General features: G+C 41.2%; 1 protein-coding gene across 1 annotated transcript in view; it reads left to right on the forward strand.

The window, feature by feature from the left end:
• The first annotated feature begins 361 nt into the window (after window positions 1-361).
• LOC135541410 (copine-9-like) overlaps window positions 362-19,758 on the forward strand; it is a 143,164-nt gene continuing 123,767 nt past the window's right edge. Inside the window, exons 1-2 of the mRNA XM_064967639.1 lie at window positions 362-683; window positions 16,668-16,708. Coding sequence (XP_064823711.1) covers window positions 607-683; window positions 16,668-16,708 — 118 coding nt within the window. The 5' untranslated portion in view covers window positions 362-606. The remainder of the gene's footprint in view (window positions 684-16,667; window positions 16,709-19,758) is intronic.

Below are 19,758 nucleotides of genomic sequence, written 5' to 3' on the forward strand. Positions count from 1 at the left end.
ATCTAATTAAATGGTTCTGGTAATTTGGTGACAGTAACCTATTTGGCAAGCCGACACTTTTTAAATGTTGATTTATTATTTAAACATTTTCTATGGTGGTCCTCCCCTCCCCCTCCTTCCTTTTTGTCCTAACTGTTCCTAACTGGAAAGCTCCACTGGTGACCTATAGTGGGACAATATCACAATTAAAAAGAAAACAAATACACAGTTGAGTTTCATAGAAAACACACTTTAATGCCGCATTAACTTGAAATCCAACATTCTGCTGCCAACAACTTCTGAAAGTCTCTGCCTCCACCTGCCGATGGTGAAACAAAAATATGGAGCGAAGGACCCGTCCGTGCTTTCCAGTGACGCGCACAACGTTCTGTCGCGCTCCTCCACCACACCATGGAACGTCTCGAGCGCTGCCCAACCTGCCTCACCCACAGGTATGCACCTCGCGCTCAACTCTGAAGACGTTTGTCAACAAACGCAGCTATTTGGTGCCTTTGTCTCTTTTTTCCAGGCGAAGGGAGATATTTTCAAACAAAATATCGGCCAAGAGTAGTGGCTGAACATCGTTGAGAAGTTCACATTGAAGAGGAACTGATCTAAAGCTTGACCATGGCCACAATTGGGGACTTCGACCCGCTCAACTCCACCGTACCTGCGACGAAAATTGAACTTACCGTCTCGTGCAGGTAAGACCAGTATAATCACAACGTATCCAATAGTCATTATTGAAAATAACATATTATATTTACGCTGTTGATAATGTTGTAGGATGATAGTCTGTCAACGGGAATGAGTGCTGTAGGCTGTAACGTTATCTTATTTGGCACGGGGATGTGTTTGAATCTATCTTTTGCAGGTAATTAGTATTTCAACTATTCTCAAACATCTGTTGGCTAATAGTCGTAATTTCACATTTTTTTAGCTCTATAAGTGTCTTTGTATCTCTGCGCAGAACTCGGACGCTTGCAAGGAATTCGCATTAACAGTGGGTGTAGAGCTACGTGGGGGTAGAGCAGCATAACTGTATTTATTCTGAGTGACTTCGAGAGAGCTCCAACGGGCGAACTCGCAGATCACATGGATAGGTTATGGATATTAATACGCCACGGTCCATGTTCCTGTCACATTCAAATCCGCTAGACGGGGTGTGTGAGAGGAAGGAGTGGGTGCCCACATTTTATTCAGGTCAGGAGTGCCGTGCGCACTTCTTCATCACTTATTTTCACAGTGAAACTTTGCATGTCCAAGAAGACCACTGGAATCGAGATTGAGCCCTAACCAATGCCTTGATTCATAGTGTTTGACCTGGTTAACACAAGTAGGCCCTATACAGCCTAGTTGTCTTAAAACCTGTTGGAGCACTGAGCTTGGTGCATCTTAGTACGTACTTAGTTGTTACCTAGGCCTACTTATAAAGAATAAACAAGACAAATGGGATTGTATTTAAAATGAATGTTTAGCCTATGATTGTGATTTAACCAACGTCTAACTTGAAAAATAGAGCAGTAAATAATGAGAGCAATATATATGTTGGCTAAACGTTCCTTTTAAATACAATCCCATTAATTCATGACGTCTCTTCAGACACTGAAATACAGTTGAAGTGGGAAGTTTACATTCACTTAGTTTGGAGTCATTGAAACTCGTTTTTCAACCACTCCACAAATTTCTTGTTAACAAACCTATAGTTTTGGCAAGTCGGTTAGGACATCTACTTTGTGCATGACACAAGTCATTTTTCCAACAATAGTTTACAGATTATTTCACTTATAATTCACTGTATCACAATTCCAGTGGGTCAGAAGTTTACATATACTAAGTTGACTGTGCCTTTTAAACAGCTTGGAAAATTCCAGAAAATTCCGATATGGTTTTATAAGCTTCTGATAAACTAATTGACATCATTTGAGTCAATTGGAGGTGTACCTGTGGATGTATTTCAAGGCCTACCTTCAAACTCAGTACCTTTTTGCTTGACATCATGGGGAAATCAAAAGAAATCAGCCAAGACCTCAGAAAAAATAGTGTAGACCTCCACAAGTCTGGTTCATCCTTGGGAGCAATTTCCAAATGCCTGAAGGTACCCCGTTCACCTGTACAAACAATAGCACGCAAGCATAAACACCATGGGACCACGCAGCCGTCATATCGCTCAGGAAGGAGACGTGTTCTGTCTCCTCGAGATGAATGTACTTTGGTGCGAGAAGTGCCAATCAATCCCAGAACAACAGCAAAGGACCTTCTGAAGATGCTGGAGGAAACAGGTACAAAAGTATCTATATCCACAGTAAAACGAGTCCTATATTAACATAACCTGAAAGGCCGCTCAGCAAGGAAGAAGGCACTGCTCCAAAACAGACATAAAAAAGCCAGACTACGGTTTGCAACTGCACATGGGGACAAAGATTGTACCTTTTGGAGAAATGTCCTCTGGTTTGATGAAACAAAAAAATAACTGTTTGGCCATAATTACCATTGTTATGTTTGGTGGAAAAAGGGGGAGGCAGCATCATGTTGTGGGGGTGCTTTGCTGCAGGAGGGACTGGTGCACTTCACAAAATAGATGTCATCATGAGGTAGGAAAATTCTGTGGATATTTTGAAGCAACATCTCAAGACATCAGTCAGGAAGTTAAAGCTTGGTCACAAATATGGGTCTTCCAAATGTACAGTGACCCCATGCAAACTTCCAAAGTTGTGGAAAAATGGCTTAAGGACAACAAAGTCAAGTTATTGGAGTGGCCATCACAAAGCCCTGATCTCAATCCTACAGAAAAATTGTTGGTTTATCGGATGTGAAACGGCTAGCTAGTTAGCGGGGGTGCGCGCTAAATAGCGGTTCAATCGGTGACATCACTTGCTCTGAGACCTTGATGTAGTGGTTCCCCTTGCTCTGCAAGGGCTGTGGCTTTTGTGGAGCGATGGGTAACGATGCTTCGTGGGTGACTGTTGTTGATGTGTGCAGAGGGTCCCTAGTTCGCGCCCGGGTATGGGCGAGGGGACGGTCTAAAGTTATACTGTTACATTGGCAGAACTGAAAAAGCGTGTGCGAGCAAGGAGGCCTACAAACCTGACTCAGTTACACCAGCTCTGTCAGGAGGAATGGGCCAAAATTCACCCAACTTATTGTGGGAAACTTGTGGAAAGCTACCCAAAACGTTTGACCCAACTTAAACAATTTAAAGGCAATGCTACCAAATACTAATTGAGTGTTTGTAAACGTCTGACCCACTGGGAATATGATGAAAGAAATAAAAGTTGAAATAAATAATTCTCTCTACTATTATTCTGACATTTCACATTCTTAAAATAAAGTGGTGATCCTAATTGACCTAAGAGAGGGAATTTTTACTAGGATTAAATGTCAGGAATTGTGAAAACTGAGTTGAAATGTATTTGGCTAAGGTGTATGTAAACTTCCGACTTCTTCAATTGTACCTAGTCAGTTGTACAGCTGAATGCATTCAACTGAAATCTGTCTTCAACATTTAACCCAACCTCTCTGAATCAGAGAGGTGTGGGAGGCTGTCTTAATTGACATCCACGTAATTGACGTCCGGGGAACAGAGAAGCAGGTGACAGATTTTTACCTTGTCAGCTCGGGGATTTGATCCAGCAACCTTTTGGCTACTGGCCCAATGCTCCTCCCTGCCAGGCTACCTGCCTCCCCCATTTGAAAATGGTTTTAAAAAAATGTAGATTAGAGTAGGCTACATCATCGGCTGCAAGTCTAGATTGAAATGAAATGGCCTGCAAAAGTAACATCCTTTAAAGAAACTTGTTTGGGTGACAAATGTAAATAACTTGTCGAATTGAGCATTTTCAGCCTACCTCGGCCCATGGAACAGACAGGGCTGGTCTAGAGGGTCACGGGGGGTGGCAAGGGGGGGATTGTCTTCGCTGCCTGACACTGACAGAATGGGGTTGGGTGAATTCCCCCCTGAAACACACTCCATGGCAACTGGGCATCAGCTGTGAATATGAGAGAGAGTACTTGGCGCATCGAGACCCACAGGGTCTTGACAGCCATACTCAGAAAAATACATGAATAATCAAAACAAACAGGCCATAGTCTGGCCAGTTAATTCAATATATTTTTTAGGGGGTAGATCAGCTTTAATATTGCAGATAGTGGCTTCTGTCCATTTAATTATCTGCATTTCCAATCCCCCATTTATTTTTGGGGGTAAATATATATTTTGTGTATATATTTTCCTTTATCTTTTCCCCCTAATCCTACCATCCCTCCCCTAATTGGAGTAAACGAATGGACTACAATACTTAGGCTTCTACTTCCAGTTTATACATACTATATACATTTTACAGACACAGTATATTTTACATTAGTTATCTTTTCTTTTTCTTTTTTTCAAATTACCCAGCGGTGCTATTTGCATAGTTACCTCCAGGTAAATGTTGTAATTCTTCAGCCATTCCTGAACCTCAACCAAAAACAAGCTACATATGGGCAGTATCAAAACAAGTGATTTAATCATTCTGTCTCTCCCCAGAAAAATCTGCAGAGATGGTTGTATCCCCCCATATACACTACATGACCAAAAGTATGTGGGCACCTGCTCATTGAAAACCTAATTACAAAATCATGAGCATTAAGGTTGTGTTTGTCCCCCCCTTTGCTGCTATAACAGCCTCCACTCTTCTAGGAAGGCTTTCCACTAGATGTATGAACATTGCTGTGAGGACTTGCTTCCATTCAGCCACGAGCATTAGTGAGGTCGGGCACTGATGGCTATTAGGCCTGGCTCGCAGTTGGTGTTCCAATTCAACCCAAAGGTTTTGGATGGGGTTGAGGTCAGGGCTCTGTGCAGGCCAGTCAAGTTCTTCCACACTGATCTCGACAAACCATTTCTGTATGGACCTCGCTTTGTTCATGGGGGCATTGTCATGCTGAAACAGGAAAGGGCCTTCCCCAAAGTTTTGCCACAAAGTTGGAAGCACAGAATCATCTAGAATGCTGTAACATTAACCTTCACTGGAAGTGGGCTAGCCCAAAACATGAAAAACAGCTACAGACAATTATTCCACCAAACTTTACAGTTGCCGCTATGCATTAGCATTCTCCTGGATTCTGCCAAACCCAAATTAGTCTGTCGGACTGCCAGATGGTGAAGCGTGATTCATCACTCCAGAGAACACGTTTCCACTGCTCCAGAATGGCGGCGAGCTTTACACCACTCCAGGCGATGCTAGGCATTGCACATGGTGATCTTAGGCTTGTCTGCAGCTGCTCAGCCATGGAAACCCATTTCATGAAGCTCCCGATGAACAGTTATTGTGCTGACGTTGCTTCCACAGGCAGTTTGGAACTCGGTAGTGATTGTTGCAATTGAGGACAAACTATTTTTACGCGCTTCAGCACTCGGCGGTACCGTTCTGTGAGCTTGTGTGGCCTTCTACTTCGCAACTGAATCGTTGTTGCTCCTAGATGTTTCCACTTCACAATGACAGCACTTACAGTTGACTGGGCCATCTCGAGCAGGGCAGAAATGTTATGAAATCACTTGTTGGAAAGGTGGCATCCTATGACAGTGCCACGTTGAAAGATTGCATGGTTGCGTGCTCAATTCAATACACACGTCAGCAATGGTTGTGGCTGAAATAACCAAATCCAATAATTTGAAGGGGTGTCAACATATTTTTGTCTATAAAATGTTATTGTTTGCAAGAATTTTGTATAATCGTTTAAATTGTTTTGAATCCGGCGTCATTTTGTGTAACACTTCATAAATCATGTGCCATGGAATAGGTACATAAAAAAATCTATTCCCAACTATTTTGCAACCTGCATGGCACAGCTGTCACTTTTTGGTCCTTAAATGAAACTGGTATACTTGTTCTTATGTATCACAATTTTCTTTAGCTAGTTTCTGTCTTTAATGTGAGGCGACAGACCAGTTCCCTTCTCTTCACCCCCTTCCAGTCTTCCCTTTTAGCAGAAATGCTGAAATTTTGGATAGAGCAGACATTTCCATGTGTGACAACTCCACCAGTCATTTTTATGATATAATTTACCAAGATTATACAGTTTTAAATCATTTTCCCCCAGAATATATATATTTTTTAACAATTAGTATTTGAGTTGAACCATATTTGTTGTAATATTTCTTCGGTCTTTTCTGGTGGATTAAACTTAAATTTGAACCAACTTTCTATGGTTTGTTTTAAAAATAGCTATATTTTGGAGATTATTTAATTTTCTAATCAAAAGTAAGCGGTTGTAATCTGAATAAAGGAAAAAAGACCATTCTTGAACACGGGGTGACACATTCTTACTAATCTGCTACAAAACCAGTTTGTATAGCTTTTGTATGACTGCAGCCGTTAGTCTAATGCTGTAAAATTTAATACATTCTGCCCTCCAAATTCATATTCATTGTATAAATAGGCAAGGCCATAAACAAATGGGTAAACTGGGATATGACTAAAGAGTTAATCAGGTGATTTTTCCACAAATAGACATGTATTTTCCTATCCATGGTAGCAAGAGCTTATCTATTTTTGCTAACTTTCTATAAAAATGTATTGTAGTGACTGACCAATTTATTGGTAAACTACAGAGTAATGTAGAAGTTGTATTTGTTTGTGATCCAATACCTACATAATTTAATACACTTATCATAATCCTGAGAGGTTAGAAACATTTTCTAGATCCTCTATGAGGCTATGGTGGGATCCAAACTATGGATTAAAATGAAAGCATGAATCATCAGCGTACAATGACACCTTTGTTTTTAGCCCTGAATTTCTAGCTGCTTGATATTATTGTTGGATCTGATTTTAACAGCTAACATTTCAATGGACATAATAAATAGATATGCCGATAGTGGACAACCTTGTTTTATTCATCTTGACAGTTTAATACTTTCTGCGAAGTGGCCATTATTTACTATACACCTAGGGTTACTATACATAACCTTTAGCCATTGTATAAGAGATTCTCCAAAATAGAAATATTCCAGGCATTTATGTATAACTTCCAGTTGTATCAAAAGCATTTTCAAAGTCAGCTATGAATACCAGGCCTGGTTTCCCGGATTTTTCATAGCGTTCTATTTTTTCCAGTACTTGTCTTATATTACCTCCAATGTATCGCCCATATAAAAAGCCTGTCTGATTACGATTAATAATATCCGACAATATAATTAAAAAAGGTATGCACCCCACTGAAAGGGGCATCCAATTTTTCAAATGGACTAGGTATTTTAAATTTACCACTTGGTTCCTGTTTCAATAATAGTGAAATCAGACCTACTTCTTGAGTATTGGATAGCCTGCAATTTTTTAAAGAGTGGTTAAAACATGCTAATAACGGTCCTCTGAGTACATTAACAAATATTTGATATACCTCAACTGGCCAGCCCGGAAGTTTTCCTGGACTTAATTGCATCAATAAATTCCTCATCTGTAATTTGTCCTCCACATGAGTCTTTCTGTACAGCTGTTAATTTAACATTATTAATAGAAAAAAATCCATACAATTAATTTTGGTTAGTGGAGATGGAGGAGACTGAAACTAAAACAAATGCTAAAAGTACTTTGTTTCCTCTTTCAAAATATTTTTGAATCATGAATGACTCCATTATTTGTAACAAGTTTTAGTAAATTATTTTTGGTAGCATTTCTATGATGAAGATAAAAATGTAATTTGGTCAATTTTCATATTCCATCCAGTTTGCTTTATTTTTTATAACATATTACTCTTGATCTTTCTTAAATCAAGTTATTTTTTTTATTTTTTTTCTAACTTATTTGGTTCCTTTCTTGTACAGTTTTTTTGTTGTTGCTTTCTATCTATACTGTTAGTCCCTCTATTTCCCTTTGTTAATAGGAAGTATTTTGACCTAAAGTACTTTGGTTTTAAAGACAAGTATTGAATTGCATGGCCTCTAAAGGCACATTTTAAAAGTGTCCCATACAATAAGGGGATCTGCTGTGCTTATGTTATATTGGAATAAGTTTGATTTTAACCAAGACCAAGAATTTATAAACAATCAATCAAATTTATTTAAAAAGCTCTTCTTACATCAGCTGATGTCACAACGTGCTGTACAGAAACCCAGCCTAAAACCATAAACGGCAAGCAATGCAGGCGTAGAAGCACAGTGGCTAGGAAAAACTCCATAGAAAGGCCAGAACCTTGGAAGAAACCTAGAGAGGAACCAGGCTATGCGGGGTGGCTAGTCCTCTTCTGGCTGTGCTGGTTGGAGATTATAACAGAACATGGCCAAGATGTTCAAATGTTCATAGATGACAAGCAGGGTCAAATAATAATAATCACAGTGGTTGTAGAGCGTGCAACTGTTCAGCACATCAGGAGTAAATGTCTGTTGGCTTTTCATAGCCAATCATTCAGAGGATCTCTACCGCTCCTGCTGTCTCTCGAGAGTTGAAAACAGCAGGTCTGGGAAAGGTAGAACGTCCGGTGAACAGGTCAGGGTTCCATAGCCGCAGGCAGAACAGTTGAAACTGTAGCAGCAGCATGACCAGGTGGACTGGGGACAGCAAGGAGTCATCAGGCCAGGTAGTCCTAAGGCATGGTCCTAGGGCTCAGGTCCTCCGAGAGAGAGAATGAAAGGGAATTAGAGAGAGCATACTTAAATTCACACAAGACACGGATAAGACAGGAGAAATACTCCAGATATAACAGACTGACCCTAGCCCCCCAACACACAAACTATTGCAGCATAAACACTGGAGGCTGAGAATGGAGGGGTCGAGAGACCCTTCTTGCCATCCAATAGGCATTGGTTACATTTCAAAAAACCTCACCCACGTGGAAATTCTGTAAGAGTAATGTGCCAATTATTTAATGGTCTGACCCCATTCTGTCCCCTATCAACACTTTTTCAAATGTATTTATTTTTTAAATATTTTGGTGTCTAAGAGAATGACCTAAAAAAGTAGTCAAGATGACTAGCTTAATTGAGCCTCTGCCATATTTATCTCACTAGGTCAGGATATTTAAGCCTCCATACGGTATATCCACTAGTTCTAATATATGTTTTCTTTACATTCCATTGAGGTATATAAAAGCGTATTATAATCTCACAATACAGTCTTGAATTGCCTGTAGGCTTGATAAATGATTATTAGATATTTTCAAAGAAGCATAGATTATCATTATTTGCACCTTATAGATTAAGGAACCAAATCTGTTTCTGGTCCGAGAACATATTTAAAAGAATCCATCTACCTTTAATATCATCACCCCTTTTGACTTTCTTTGCCCATAGGAGAAGTATATTCGATCACACAACTTCATCTTAAATGGTTGAATGAGTTTCCTGTAAACAATAGAGATTTTATTCCTTCTCTTTTAGCCAGGTAAATACTGATCGTCTTTTTGTATTATCTGCTAAGCCATTACAATTATAACTGGCTATACTCGTCACCATTTACCATAATGAGAAACAAGTTTGAATTCTATTTATCATAATATACTGTTTGTAAACTTACCATTACAAAGTATCATGATCATTGAGTGTCCATATAGCTTTGCCATGATTTTTGCACTGCTACTGAGTAAACCTCCAATTGTTTTAAAACCTAAAACCTCCCCCCCATCCCAAGTTGGGTTGTCATCCCACTAACTGGAAGACCACCCCTGTCCAACTGGATCCCGGGGCTTTTGAGAGATTGGGACCCATCCTTTGAAAAGAGGCCACAAGTGCCACCTTCAGAACAGAAGCAGCCAAAAGGATTTCCAATGCCATCACCTCGATTATACTGTATACAGTTGTGTGTGATATATATATATATATATATATATTATATTATATTATATATGAATATATATATTATATATTATATTATATTATATATAAAAAAAAATATATATATATATATAATATATTATATATATAATATATATATATACATACACATACACATATATATATATATATATATATATATATATATATATACATATATATACACACACACACACACACACACACACACACACACACACACACACACACACACACACACACACACACACACACACACACAGTAGCAGTCAAAAAGTTTGGTCACACCTACTCATTCAAGAGTTTTTCTTTATTTGTACTATTTTCTACATTGTAGAATAATAGTGAAGACATCAAAACTATGAAATAACACATGGAATCATGTACTAACCCCAAAAAAGTGTCAAATATATTTTAGATTCTTCACCCTTTACCTGATGACAGCTTTGCACACACTTGGCATTATCTCAACCAGCTTCATCTGAAATGGTATTCCCACATATGCTGAGCACTTGTTGGCTGCTTTTCCTTCAATCTGTGGTCCAACTCATCCCAAACCATCTTTAAATTTTATTTTGTTTTAACCTTTATTTAACTAGACAAGTCAGTTAAGAACAAATTCTTATTTTCAATGACGGCCTAGGAACAGTGGGTTAACTGCCTTGTTCAGGAGCAGAACGACAGATTTATACCATGTCAGCTCGGGAATTCGATCTTGCAACCTTTCGGTTACTAGTCCAATGCTCTAACCACTGGGTTCCGCTGCTGGTTGGGTGATTGTGGAGGCCAGGTCATCTGATGCAGCACTTCATCACTCTCATTCTTGATCAAATAGCCCTTACACAGCCTGGAGGTGTGTTGGGTCATTGTCCTGTTAAAAAACAAATGATAGTCCCACTAAGCTCAAACCAGATGGGATGGCGTATTGCTGCAGAATGCTGTGGTAGCCATGCTCGTTAAGTGTGCCTTGAATTCTAAATAAATCACTGACAGTGTCACCAGCAAAGCACCATCACACCTCCTCTATGCTTCACGGTGGGAACCACACATGTGGAAACCATCCGTTCACCTACTCTGCGTCTCACAAAGACATGGCGGTTGGAACCAAAAATCTCAAATTTGGACTCATCAGACCAATGGACAGATTTCCACCTGTTGGTGTCCTTTAGTAGTGGTTTCTTTGCAGCAATTCAACCATGAATGCCTGATTCACACAGTCTCTGAACAGTTGATGTTGAGATGTGTCTGTTACTTGAACTCCATTTCTTGGGCTGCAATCTGAGGCTGGTAACTATAATGTACTTATCCTCTGCAGCAGAGGTAACTCTGGGTCTTCCTTTCCTGTGGTGGTCCTCTTGAGAGCCAGTTTCATCAAAGCGCTTGATGGTTTTTGCGAATGCACTTTTTAAGAAACGTTCAAAGTTCTTAATGTTCCGTTTTGACTGACCTTCATGTCTTAAATAATAATGGACTGTCGTTTCTCTTTGCTTATTTGAGCTGTTCTTGCCATAATATGCACTTGGTCTTATACCAAATAGGGCTATCTTTTCTATACCAGCCCTACTTTTGTCACAACACCACTGATTGGCTCAAATGCATTAAGAAGGAAAGAAATTCCACAAATTAAACTTTTTAAAAGGCACACCTGCTAATTGAAATGTATTCCAGGTGACTACCTCATGAAGCTGGTTGAGAGAATGCCCAGAGTGTGCAAAACTGTCAAGGCAAGGCTGGCTGTTTTTTTTTTTGTTTCAACACTTTTTTGATTACTACATGATTCTAAATGTGTTATTACATGGGTTGGATGTCTTCACTATTATTGTACAATGTAGAAAATAGTAAAAGTAAAGAAAAAACATTGAATGGGTGTGTCCAAACTTTTGACTGGTATTGTATATATTACAAATTCTTGAATAACTTAATATATTTAATTAACAAATAATATAAATGATAATGTAGGCACTTCCAACAAGGGATTGTTACATATAACCAGGACTGATATTACAAAAATGACATTTTACTCCTCTGTAAGAAAACAATTTTTGGTTCATCCTATACTGTCCCTAACGTCATTACCCCAAAGCAACAGATGTGAGACACATACGCACAGTCTGTTGCCAGTTTATTAGGTACACCCATCTAGTTATGGATTGAACCCCTTCTTTGCCTCCAGAACAGACTGAATTCTTCATGGAAACGTTCCTCAATTGGTATCAAGGGACAAAACCTGTGCCAGGAAAACATTCCCCATTCCACTGCCACCAGCTTGTATCGTTGACACCAGGCAGGATGGAGCCATGGACTCATGCTTCTTACGCCAAATCCCGACTCTGCCATTAGCATGACGCCACAGGAACCGGGATTCGTGGGAGTCCTCAGTTGTCCAGTGTTGGTGACCGCGTGCCCATTGGAGCTGCTTATTCTTGTTTTTACCTGATAGGAGTGGAACCCGGTGTGGTCATCTTCTGCAGTAGCTCATCCGTGACAAGGACAGACGAGTTGTGTGTTCCGAGATGCCGTTCTGCACACCACTGTTGTACAGCGCCGATTGTGGCCCGCCTGTTAGTTTGCACGATTCTCCTTTGCCCACAGGACTGCCACTGACTGGATGTTTTTTTGTTTGTTGCACCTTTCTCTGTTAACTCTAGACACTATCGTGCGTGAAAAGCCCAGGAGGGCGGCCGTTTCTGAGATACTGGAACCTGCTTGCCTGGCACCGACGATCATACCACACTCGCTTAGAATGTTTAAAACAAGTGACTTAACTTTCAATGGAACAGTAACTGAATGCCTGTATGCCAGACTTTTATATCGAACAAGGATTAGGTATTATTTAAAATAAATTATGTTTTATATTAGGTGAAATCCTATTATTATGTTCTAGTTTTGTACTATTGTCATGCACACAACAAAACATCAATCACGACCAAAACATTTAGCGTTTCTCTTCTCAGTTTTGACCCCATTACATGGAGAGAATCTCTTCCCTCTCTTCAGAGCAGTGATGGCTTGTGTTCTCCCTTTAATCAAAAACAGGTATGTTAGCCTAATATTTGTTGACTGATGTCTTTCCACCTCAGAGTCTCAAAGTCGGTCTGGTCTGAGAAGGCATTGCAACATCTAATAAGGTCTGGCTCTTTCATCACTCTTGTTTGAAAGATACCCGTCAATGTGATTACCCCACAAAAGCAGCCTGACCTTGTGAGCCTTGAAAGATGCGTGATCCTTACATTTACGTGTAATAATATATTTAAAACATCTATGACCTTATTGGCATTCATAGCTATAATATTGAGGAAGGTATGTATAAGTTTAACATTGAAACAACACAAAAATCTAGTTGATTCAACTAATTATTATTTAGTAACTGATTCCATCCACTGCCTTTTTGTTTACTCAACTTTGCGTTCAAAGTATTACCTGAACGTAAAGTTTTTAGTTGCCCCAAACAATAGGTTTGGGACACCAACACATTCAAATAGTGCTTTTAACGTACATAGTTGAGACACTTTGACATTGTACATGTTCATTTATACTGTAATTAATATTCATCATGTCCTCACCTGGGATTTGAACTCGCAATCTCTTGGTTCACATCAGTCCTATCTTCCTGCTACGCCTCTCTCACGCTCCCTGTGTCTCACGCTCCCTGTGTCTCACGCTCCCTGTGTCTCACGCTCCCTGTGTCTCACGCTCCCTGTGTCTCACGCTCCCTGTGTCTCACGCTCCCTGTGTCTCACGCTCCCTGTGTCTCACGCTCCCTGTGTCTCACGCTCCCTGTGTCTCACGCTCCCTGTGTCTCACGCTCTCCATCCATCCAACCCCCTAAATGCGGACGACACATTTCAGTTGAATGCATTGTTATACAACTGACTAGGTATCCCCCTTTCCCTTCTCTCTCTTTCTAACCCTTCTCTCTCCCCTTAGCCAAACTTTCTCTCTTTCTATCCAACCTTTCTCTTTCTATCCAACCTTTCTCTCTCTATCCAACCTTTCTCTCTCTATCCAACCCTTCTCTCTCTATCCAACCCTTCTCTCTATCCAACCCTTCTCTCTCTAGCCAACCTTTCTCCTTCTCTCTCTATCCAACCCCCTAAATGCGGAAGACACATTTAATTTGAATGCATTTTGACTAGGTATTCCCCTTTTATCTCCATCTGTGTCTGTCTCTGTGTACAGTGCTGTGCAATAAACAGGTGGTAAATGTATTGCAGTCATAAAGTATTATCCTCTTTGTTAGACCACTGCAAACGTGTTTTTGTGTTATACAGTTACAGTGAATTATGTTGCCATGGTGTGACAAAGCAACACCTGTTTTACTGTGTTCATTCAAATGTACCTTTACACAATCCCTGTTTTGACAGGTTGGAATACATTCTACTGATTGTGAAGTGTGTTTTGATTGTACTGTCCTTTATCATCTTGCATTGCTTTCGCCTGAGCCCTACCTTTGATGTAAATACAACACCAAGCAAATGTATGCAATAATAATAAGTCATTTAGCAGACACTTTGACCCAAAGCAAGTTTACAGTACAATGACAGCATTTTGAGTACCCAGTGGGAATTGAACCCACAACTCTGCAGCGTCACACTCTTACTCTGCAGCGTCACACTCTTGAGCGTGTAGCTATATCTAAGTTGCTATTGTAGCAACCCTAACCTAACACCGAGTGACCTTGTCAAGAGGTTCAGACGTCTTGGCGTAACAGTTAAGGTGTTGGCTTGACAGTCGCAGGACCCTGGTTTGAGACCTGGTTGTGAATACCCACCAAATTCACCATATTGGTGTCAGAAATGGGATGGTGCCTGAGAAGCAATTGGAGCGGCGTGTACATGTAAGGGACTTGTATAGAGAAGCGTGAGACACGTTGGAACTCTTGGCGTAATGGTTAAGGTGTTGGCTTGACAGACGCTGGACCCGGGTTCGAGTCCCGGTAAGGGCTTCAGGATATGAAGCTTTTTTTCCTCATAGTGTGCTGTTGAAGTGACCTCGGTGGTGATTTAACAAATTGATTTAACACATGATAACGAGTAGGTCAACATGGAGCTGGGGATGGGCTGGCGCTGTCCGAGAATGTCAATCACAGGAGGAGAGCACTCCGATTGGATGTTCTCCTCATGTCCCTATTGGTAGAACAACGATGAAGGAAGAGACAAGACATGGAGGAGAGGTAGTCATTCTCAAAACAACATGGCCGATCCTGACCTGCTGAGCTCATCACAGTGAACACTACAAAATACGGGCATTTTAGACAAATTAGATCAGGTCAGAGGAATTGGGAGTTTATCATTGGGGCTTATTGCAAATGTGTTATTGATTTTTAATTATTTGAGTCCATAAACTCAAACTGTACATTTATCACATGCAGTGGAAGTCTGAAAAGGAAAACAAGACAAAAGCATTTTGGCCGTTGAACTGAAAGCAGGTCACCAGAGGCTATATACCAAACTGAAGCCAGGTCACCAGAGGCTATATACCAAACTGAAGCCAGGTCACCAGAGGCTATATACCAAACTGAAGTCAGGTCACCAGAGGCTATATACCAAACTGAAGTCAGGTCACCAGAGGCTATATACCAAACTGAAGCCAGGTCACCAGAGGCTATATACCAAACTGAAGCCAGGTCACCAGAGGCTATATACCAAACTGAAAGCAGGTCACCAGAGGCTATATACCAAACTGAAGTCAGGAAAGGGAAGGACTTGCTGGTCCACTGTCCAGCCAGTACCCCTTGACCAGCCAGTCTGGTGTGTCCAGCCAGTACCCCTTGACCAGCCAGTCTGGTGTGTCCAGCCAGTACCCCTTGACCAGCCAGTCTGGTGTGTCCAGCCAGTACCCCGTGTCCAGCCAGTGCCCCTTGACCAGCCAGTCTGGTGTGTCCAGCCAGTGCCCCGTGACCAGCCAGTACCCCGTGTCCAGCCAGTACCCCTTGACCAGCCAGTCTGGTGTGTCCAGCCAGTACCCCGTGAACAGCCAGTACCCCGTGTCCAGCCAGTACCCCTTGACCAGCCAGTCTGGTGTGTCCAGCCAGTACCCCTTGACCAGCCAGTCTGGTGTGTCCAGCCAGTACCCCGTGACCAGCCAGTACCCCGTGTCCAGCCAGTACCCCTTGACCAGCCAGTCTGGTGTGTCCAGCCAGTACCCCGTGAACAGCCAGTACCCCGTGTCCAGCCAGTACCCCTTGACCAGCCAGTCTGGTGTGTCCAGCCAGTACCCCTTGACCAGCCAGTCTGGTGTGTCCAGCCAGTACCCCGTGACCAGCCAGTCTGGTGTGTCCAGCCAGTACCCCGTGTCCAGCCAGTGCCCCTTGACCAGCCAGTACCCCGTGACCAGCCAGTCTGGTGTGTCCAGCCAGTACCCCGTGACCAGCCAGTCTGGTGTGTCCAGCCAGTACCCCGTGTCCAGCTAATCTGGTGTCTGAAACTAAGCATGTGAGCAAATACCACAAGACCTGTTTCTTCATCTGCCAGCAGCTACAAGCTACACTTTACCAGCCTGACACACACACACACACGCACACGCACCTCCCTCTGAGTGTAAAGCCCCAAGAGGATCCCACCCCTAGAGAGGTTTTATATCCCCCATTGCCTTCATCTTATCCTGGTCTTCCCTTTAATATGGCAGCACTTTCTATTCCGGCTGTTACATGTCTCAAACAAGAGTGGGAGATTCAATTGTGTTTTTTAAATTGAACAAATAACTTAGTTTAAATCATTTATAATTCTTATATTCATTGTGTTGTCCATGTATGGTGATAGTCCAAGTTGGAGTTGCCCACTGCATACTGTCATTGTCACACAGCAATGGAGCTGGCAAGACAACACAAACAGATCTGGCACTCAGGCTCGTGTTATTCTCAGTTTTTAAATCTTGTTTCTCTCTCTCATTCAAACAGGAACCTGCTGGACATGGACACCTTCTCCAAATCAGACCCTGGTATGTGATGCTTCTTTACAAGGGTTGCAAAGCCTTTCTTGTAAGCACTTACAAGTTACTATGAAAAGCTTAAAACATGATGTAATGACATCATCTGCATGACCTGTATAACATACACATGCCATTCTACTGTTCCAAGTGTTCTTAAAATAGAACTGTTGAAGGCGCTCCAGATACCACCATGGAACACATGGAACTACACAATGTATCTATCTTATCTTCAGTGACCATGCACCTTTGGGTAATTACTGTCAGTCTAGCCTCCAGGATAGTCAGGCACACAGCGTTATATGGCAAGTGTTGGCTTAAGGTTGAACTCCCAACTCAACTCATCTCTTAATTACACGACTTTGCCTGATTGACTTGACAACTCCTTTTCTCTCCACTCCAAATGACACACACACACACACACACACACACACACACACACACACACACACACACACACACACACACACACACACACACACACACACACACACACACACACACACACACACACACACACACACACGACTGACGCATGTGGAGTAGTAGTTTCAGCGTAAATGCTCCTCCAAGCAATTGAGGAGCCCTATATATTTTAAATGGACATTCCGCTGTTCAACTTCATGAATATATTCCCAGCACCACCCCAACATCAACATATGTGAAAATTCAATATTTCTATTGTTTTGAGTAAGATAACTGTTTCTAATGACTTCGTCAACCAATTAGTAGGCAATTAGTAGGCAATGCCTCCTCATAATTGGTTAAAATCACATGATGATCACCGATGTTGTTGAAAATCAAATTAAATCAAATGTATTCATATAGCCCTTCGTACATCAGCTGATATCTCAAAGTGCTGTACAGAAACCCAGCCTAAAACCCCAAACAGCAAGCAATGCAAGTGTAGAAGCACGGTGGCTAGGAAAAACTCCCTAGAAAGGCCAAAACCTAGGATGAAACCTAGAGAGGAACCAGGCTATGAGGGGTGGCCAGTCCTCTTCTGGCTGTGCCGGGTGGAGATTATAACAGAACATGGCCAAGATGTTCAAATATTCATAAATGACCAGCAGGGTCAAATAATAATATCTCATCTATCATTTTTACTACAAAATATAGAAATACAAAACATGTTGCTCGAGATGATCAATATGAAGTTGAACATTTTTTACATTTCCCTTTACACGTTGCAGCAGCACATTCAATTTGGCAATGTGTGCGTTGCCTTGTTTTACAAGTCAGGATTTGTATTTTTGGTTTTATTGAACAGATGGCACAATAGAGGAAAGATGGAAGGTGAAGTCTCAGTGGGCTGGATTCAAACCCATGTTGACTTTGGTCCAGACATGGTCCAGATTCAGCTACACTGACCACTGGACCACACAGGCCTCCACTTGGGATCTGAACAGGAACTCTTCCATCGGCCTTTCAAGTCTACAGATCTTGTTGAGGAAAATCTAAGAACTAAAATATTGTGTCAGATGCTCGATTTAAGTTCTGTGGGGTAAACTGTTGGAAAATGTACAAACGAGTTTTGGGCAAGTCTATGGGCCGAATGCTCCCTCCCCTTCCGAAATTCCAAAGATGCGAAATCTTGATGAAAAATCTGAGTTCCGGAACAAGATTTATTGTTGGATGTCCCATTCCACAGTCTGTCGACAGACGCTGCTCCCTTTTACGATACGTGTGTCTGTCCATGAGAGACTACATCGCTCAGGATATCTCTGTATTTTCAGGGGAGAGAAATCCATACTTAATTGAACATGAAGTGGAAATTTACAACCCCTAACTCACTGCTCTCTGCATTTCAACACACCGTACTCAAGAAACGCTGTAATTACCACTGACTCAGAAGAGCCAATGGTACAGTAGTGATGCACTTCGCTATCCACTACACACAGACGTGTGTGTCCCTCAACTCATTCTCACCAATGGTAAAGCACTAATTAAATCTTCAATAGAGACTGTGTTCCTGATATAGGGAGCTTAGTAAACAAAGCCCTCGATTTGATTTCTTTGTTTGATTTTGACTCTGTGAAGTGCTTCTTCATCACAGACAGGTACTTGTGTTACTTGAGTTATGTGTTACATTTCAATAGTGATTGTGAAAAGGTCACCTGTCTGCACAACTCAAAGCTGAATCCTGGATACATGTACTGTATATCTGATTCCAAAGAAAATGGATGCATCCCAAAATGGCATCCTATTCTCTATGTAGTGCACTACTTTGCACTATAGCGAATAGGATGCTATTTGGGGACTACCAATGTCTAAACGGATTTGATGTACATTCTTTATTCAATATACCCTCACAGCAAGTCAGTTATGTTTGTTTGTCTGGAATGGTAATGTATTATGAATAGGCCGTCATTGAAAATAAGAATTTGTTCTTAACTGACTTGCCTAGTTAATTAAAGGTTAAATAAAAAAATCAAAATAGGCCACCAGTTAATTTCATCCTGAAACTATATCTCTCTCGTCATGGTTACATACACACACACTTTTTTGATGGTGTGTGTGTGTTGGAGAGAAGATATAATGATGGGATACGGAGGGGTCCTGGACTTCAAACCCAGGCCGGGACACTGTAAAGGTGGAAGCTCAGTGGTCCTGGATTAGCAGGGCCTTTCATGTCTCCTTTGGAACCTTCAGTGTGACCATTGAACCACAGTTCAATTGAGGCCAGAGTGCAGTCGATGGCTATCACGTAGTACTGTGAGACACACCCTAAAGGGAAGTGTCGCGCCAGCCTTGTACTCTTTCAACACTAGCTGACTCAGATTGGCCTTATGTTTTTGTTACATTGAAGCTTATTACTCAGTATATACAAGTGCCTTCAGAAAGTATTCACATTTTTCCTACATTTTGTGTTACAGCTTGAATTTAAAATGGATTCCATTTGATCATCTACACACAAACCCCATAATATCAAAATGGAGTTATGTTTTTAGAATTTTTTACAAATTTAATAAAAAAAATGAAAAGCTGAAATGTCTTGAGTCAATAACTATTCAACCCCTTTATTATGGCAAGCCTTTGTTATGCGCCACTCGGGTCTAAGG

This window comes from Oncorhynchus masou, chromosome 6, assembly GCF_036934945.1.
Source record: "Oncorhynchus masou masou isolate Uvic2021 chromosome 6, UVic_Omas_1.1, whole genome shotgun sequence".
Classification (NCBI taxonomy): domain Eukaryota; kingdom Metazoa; phylum Chordata; class Actinopteri; order Salmoniformes; family Salmonidae; genus Oncorhynchus; species Oncorhynchus masou.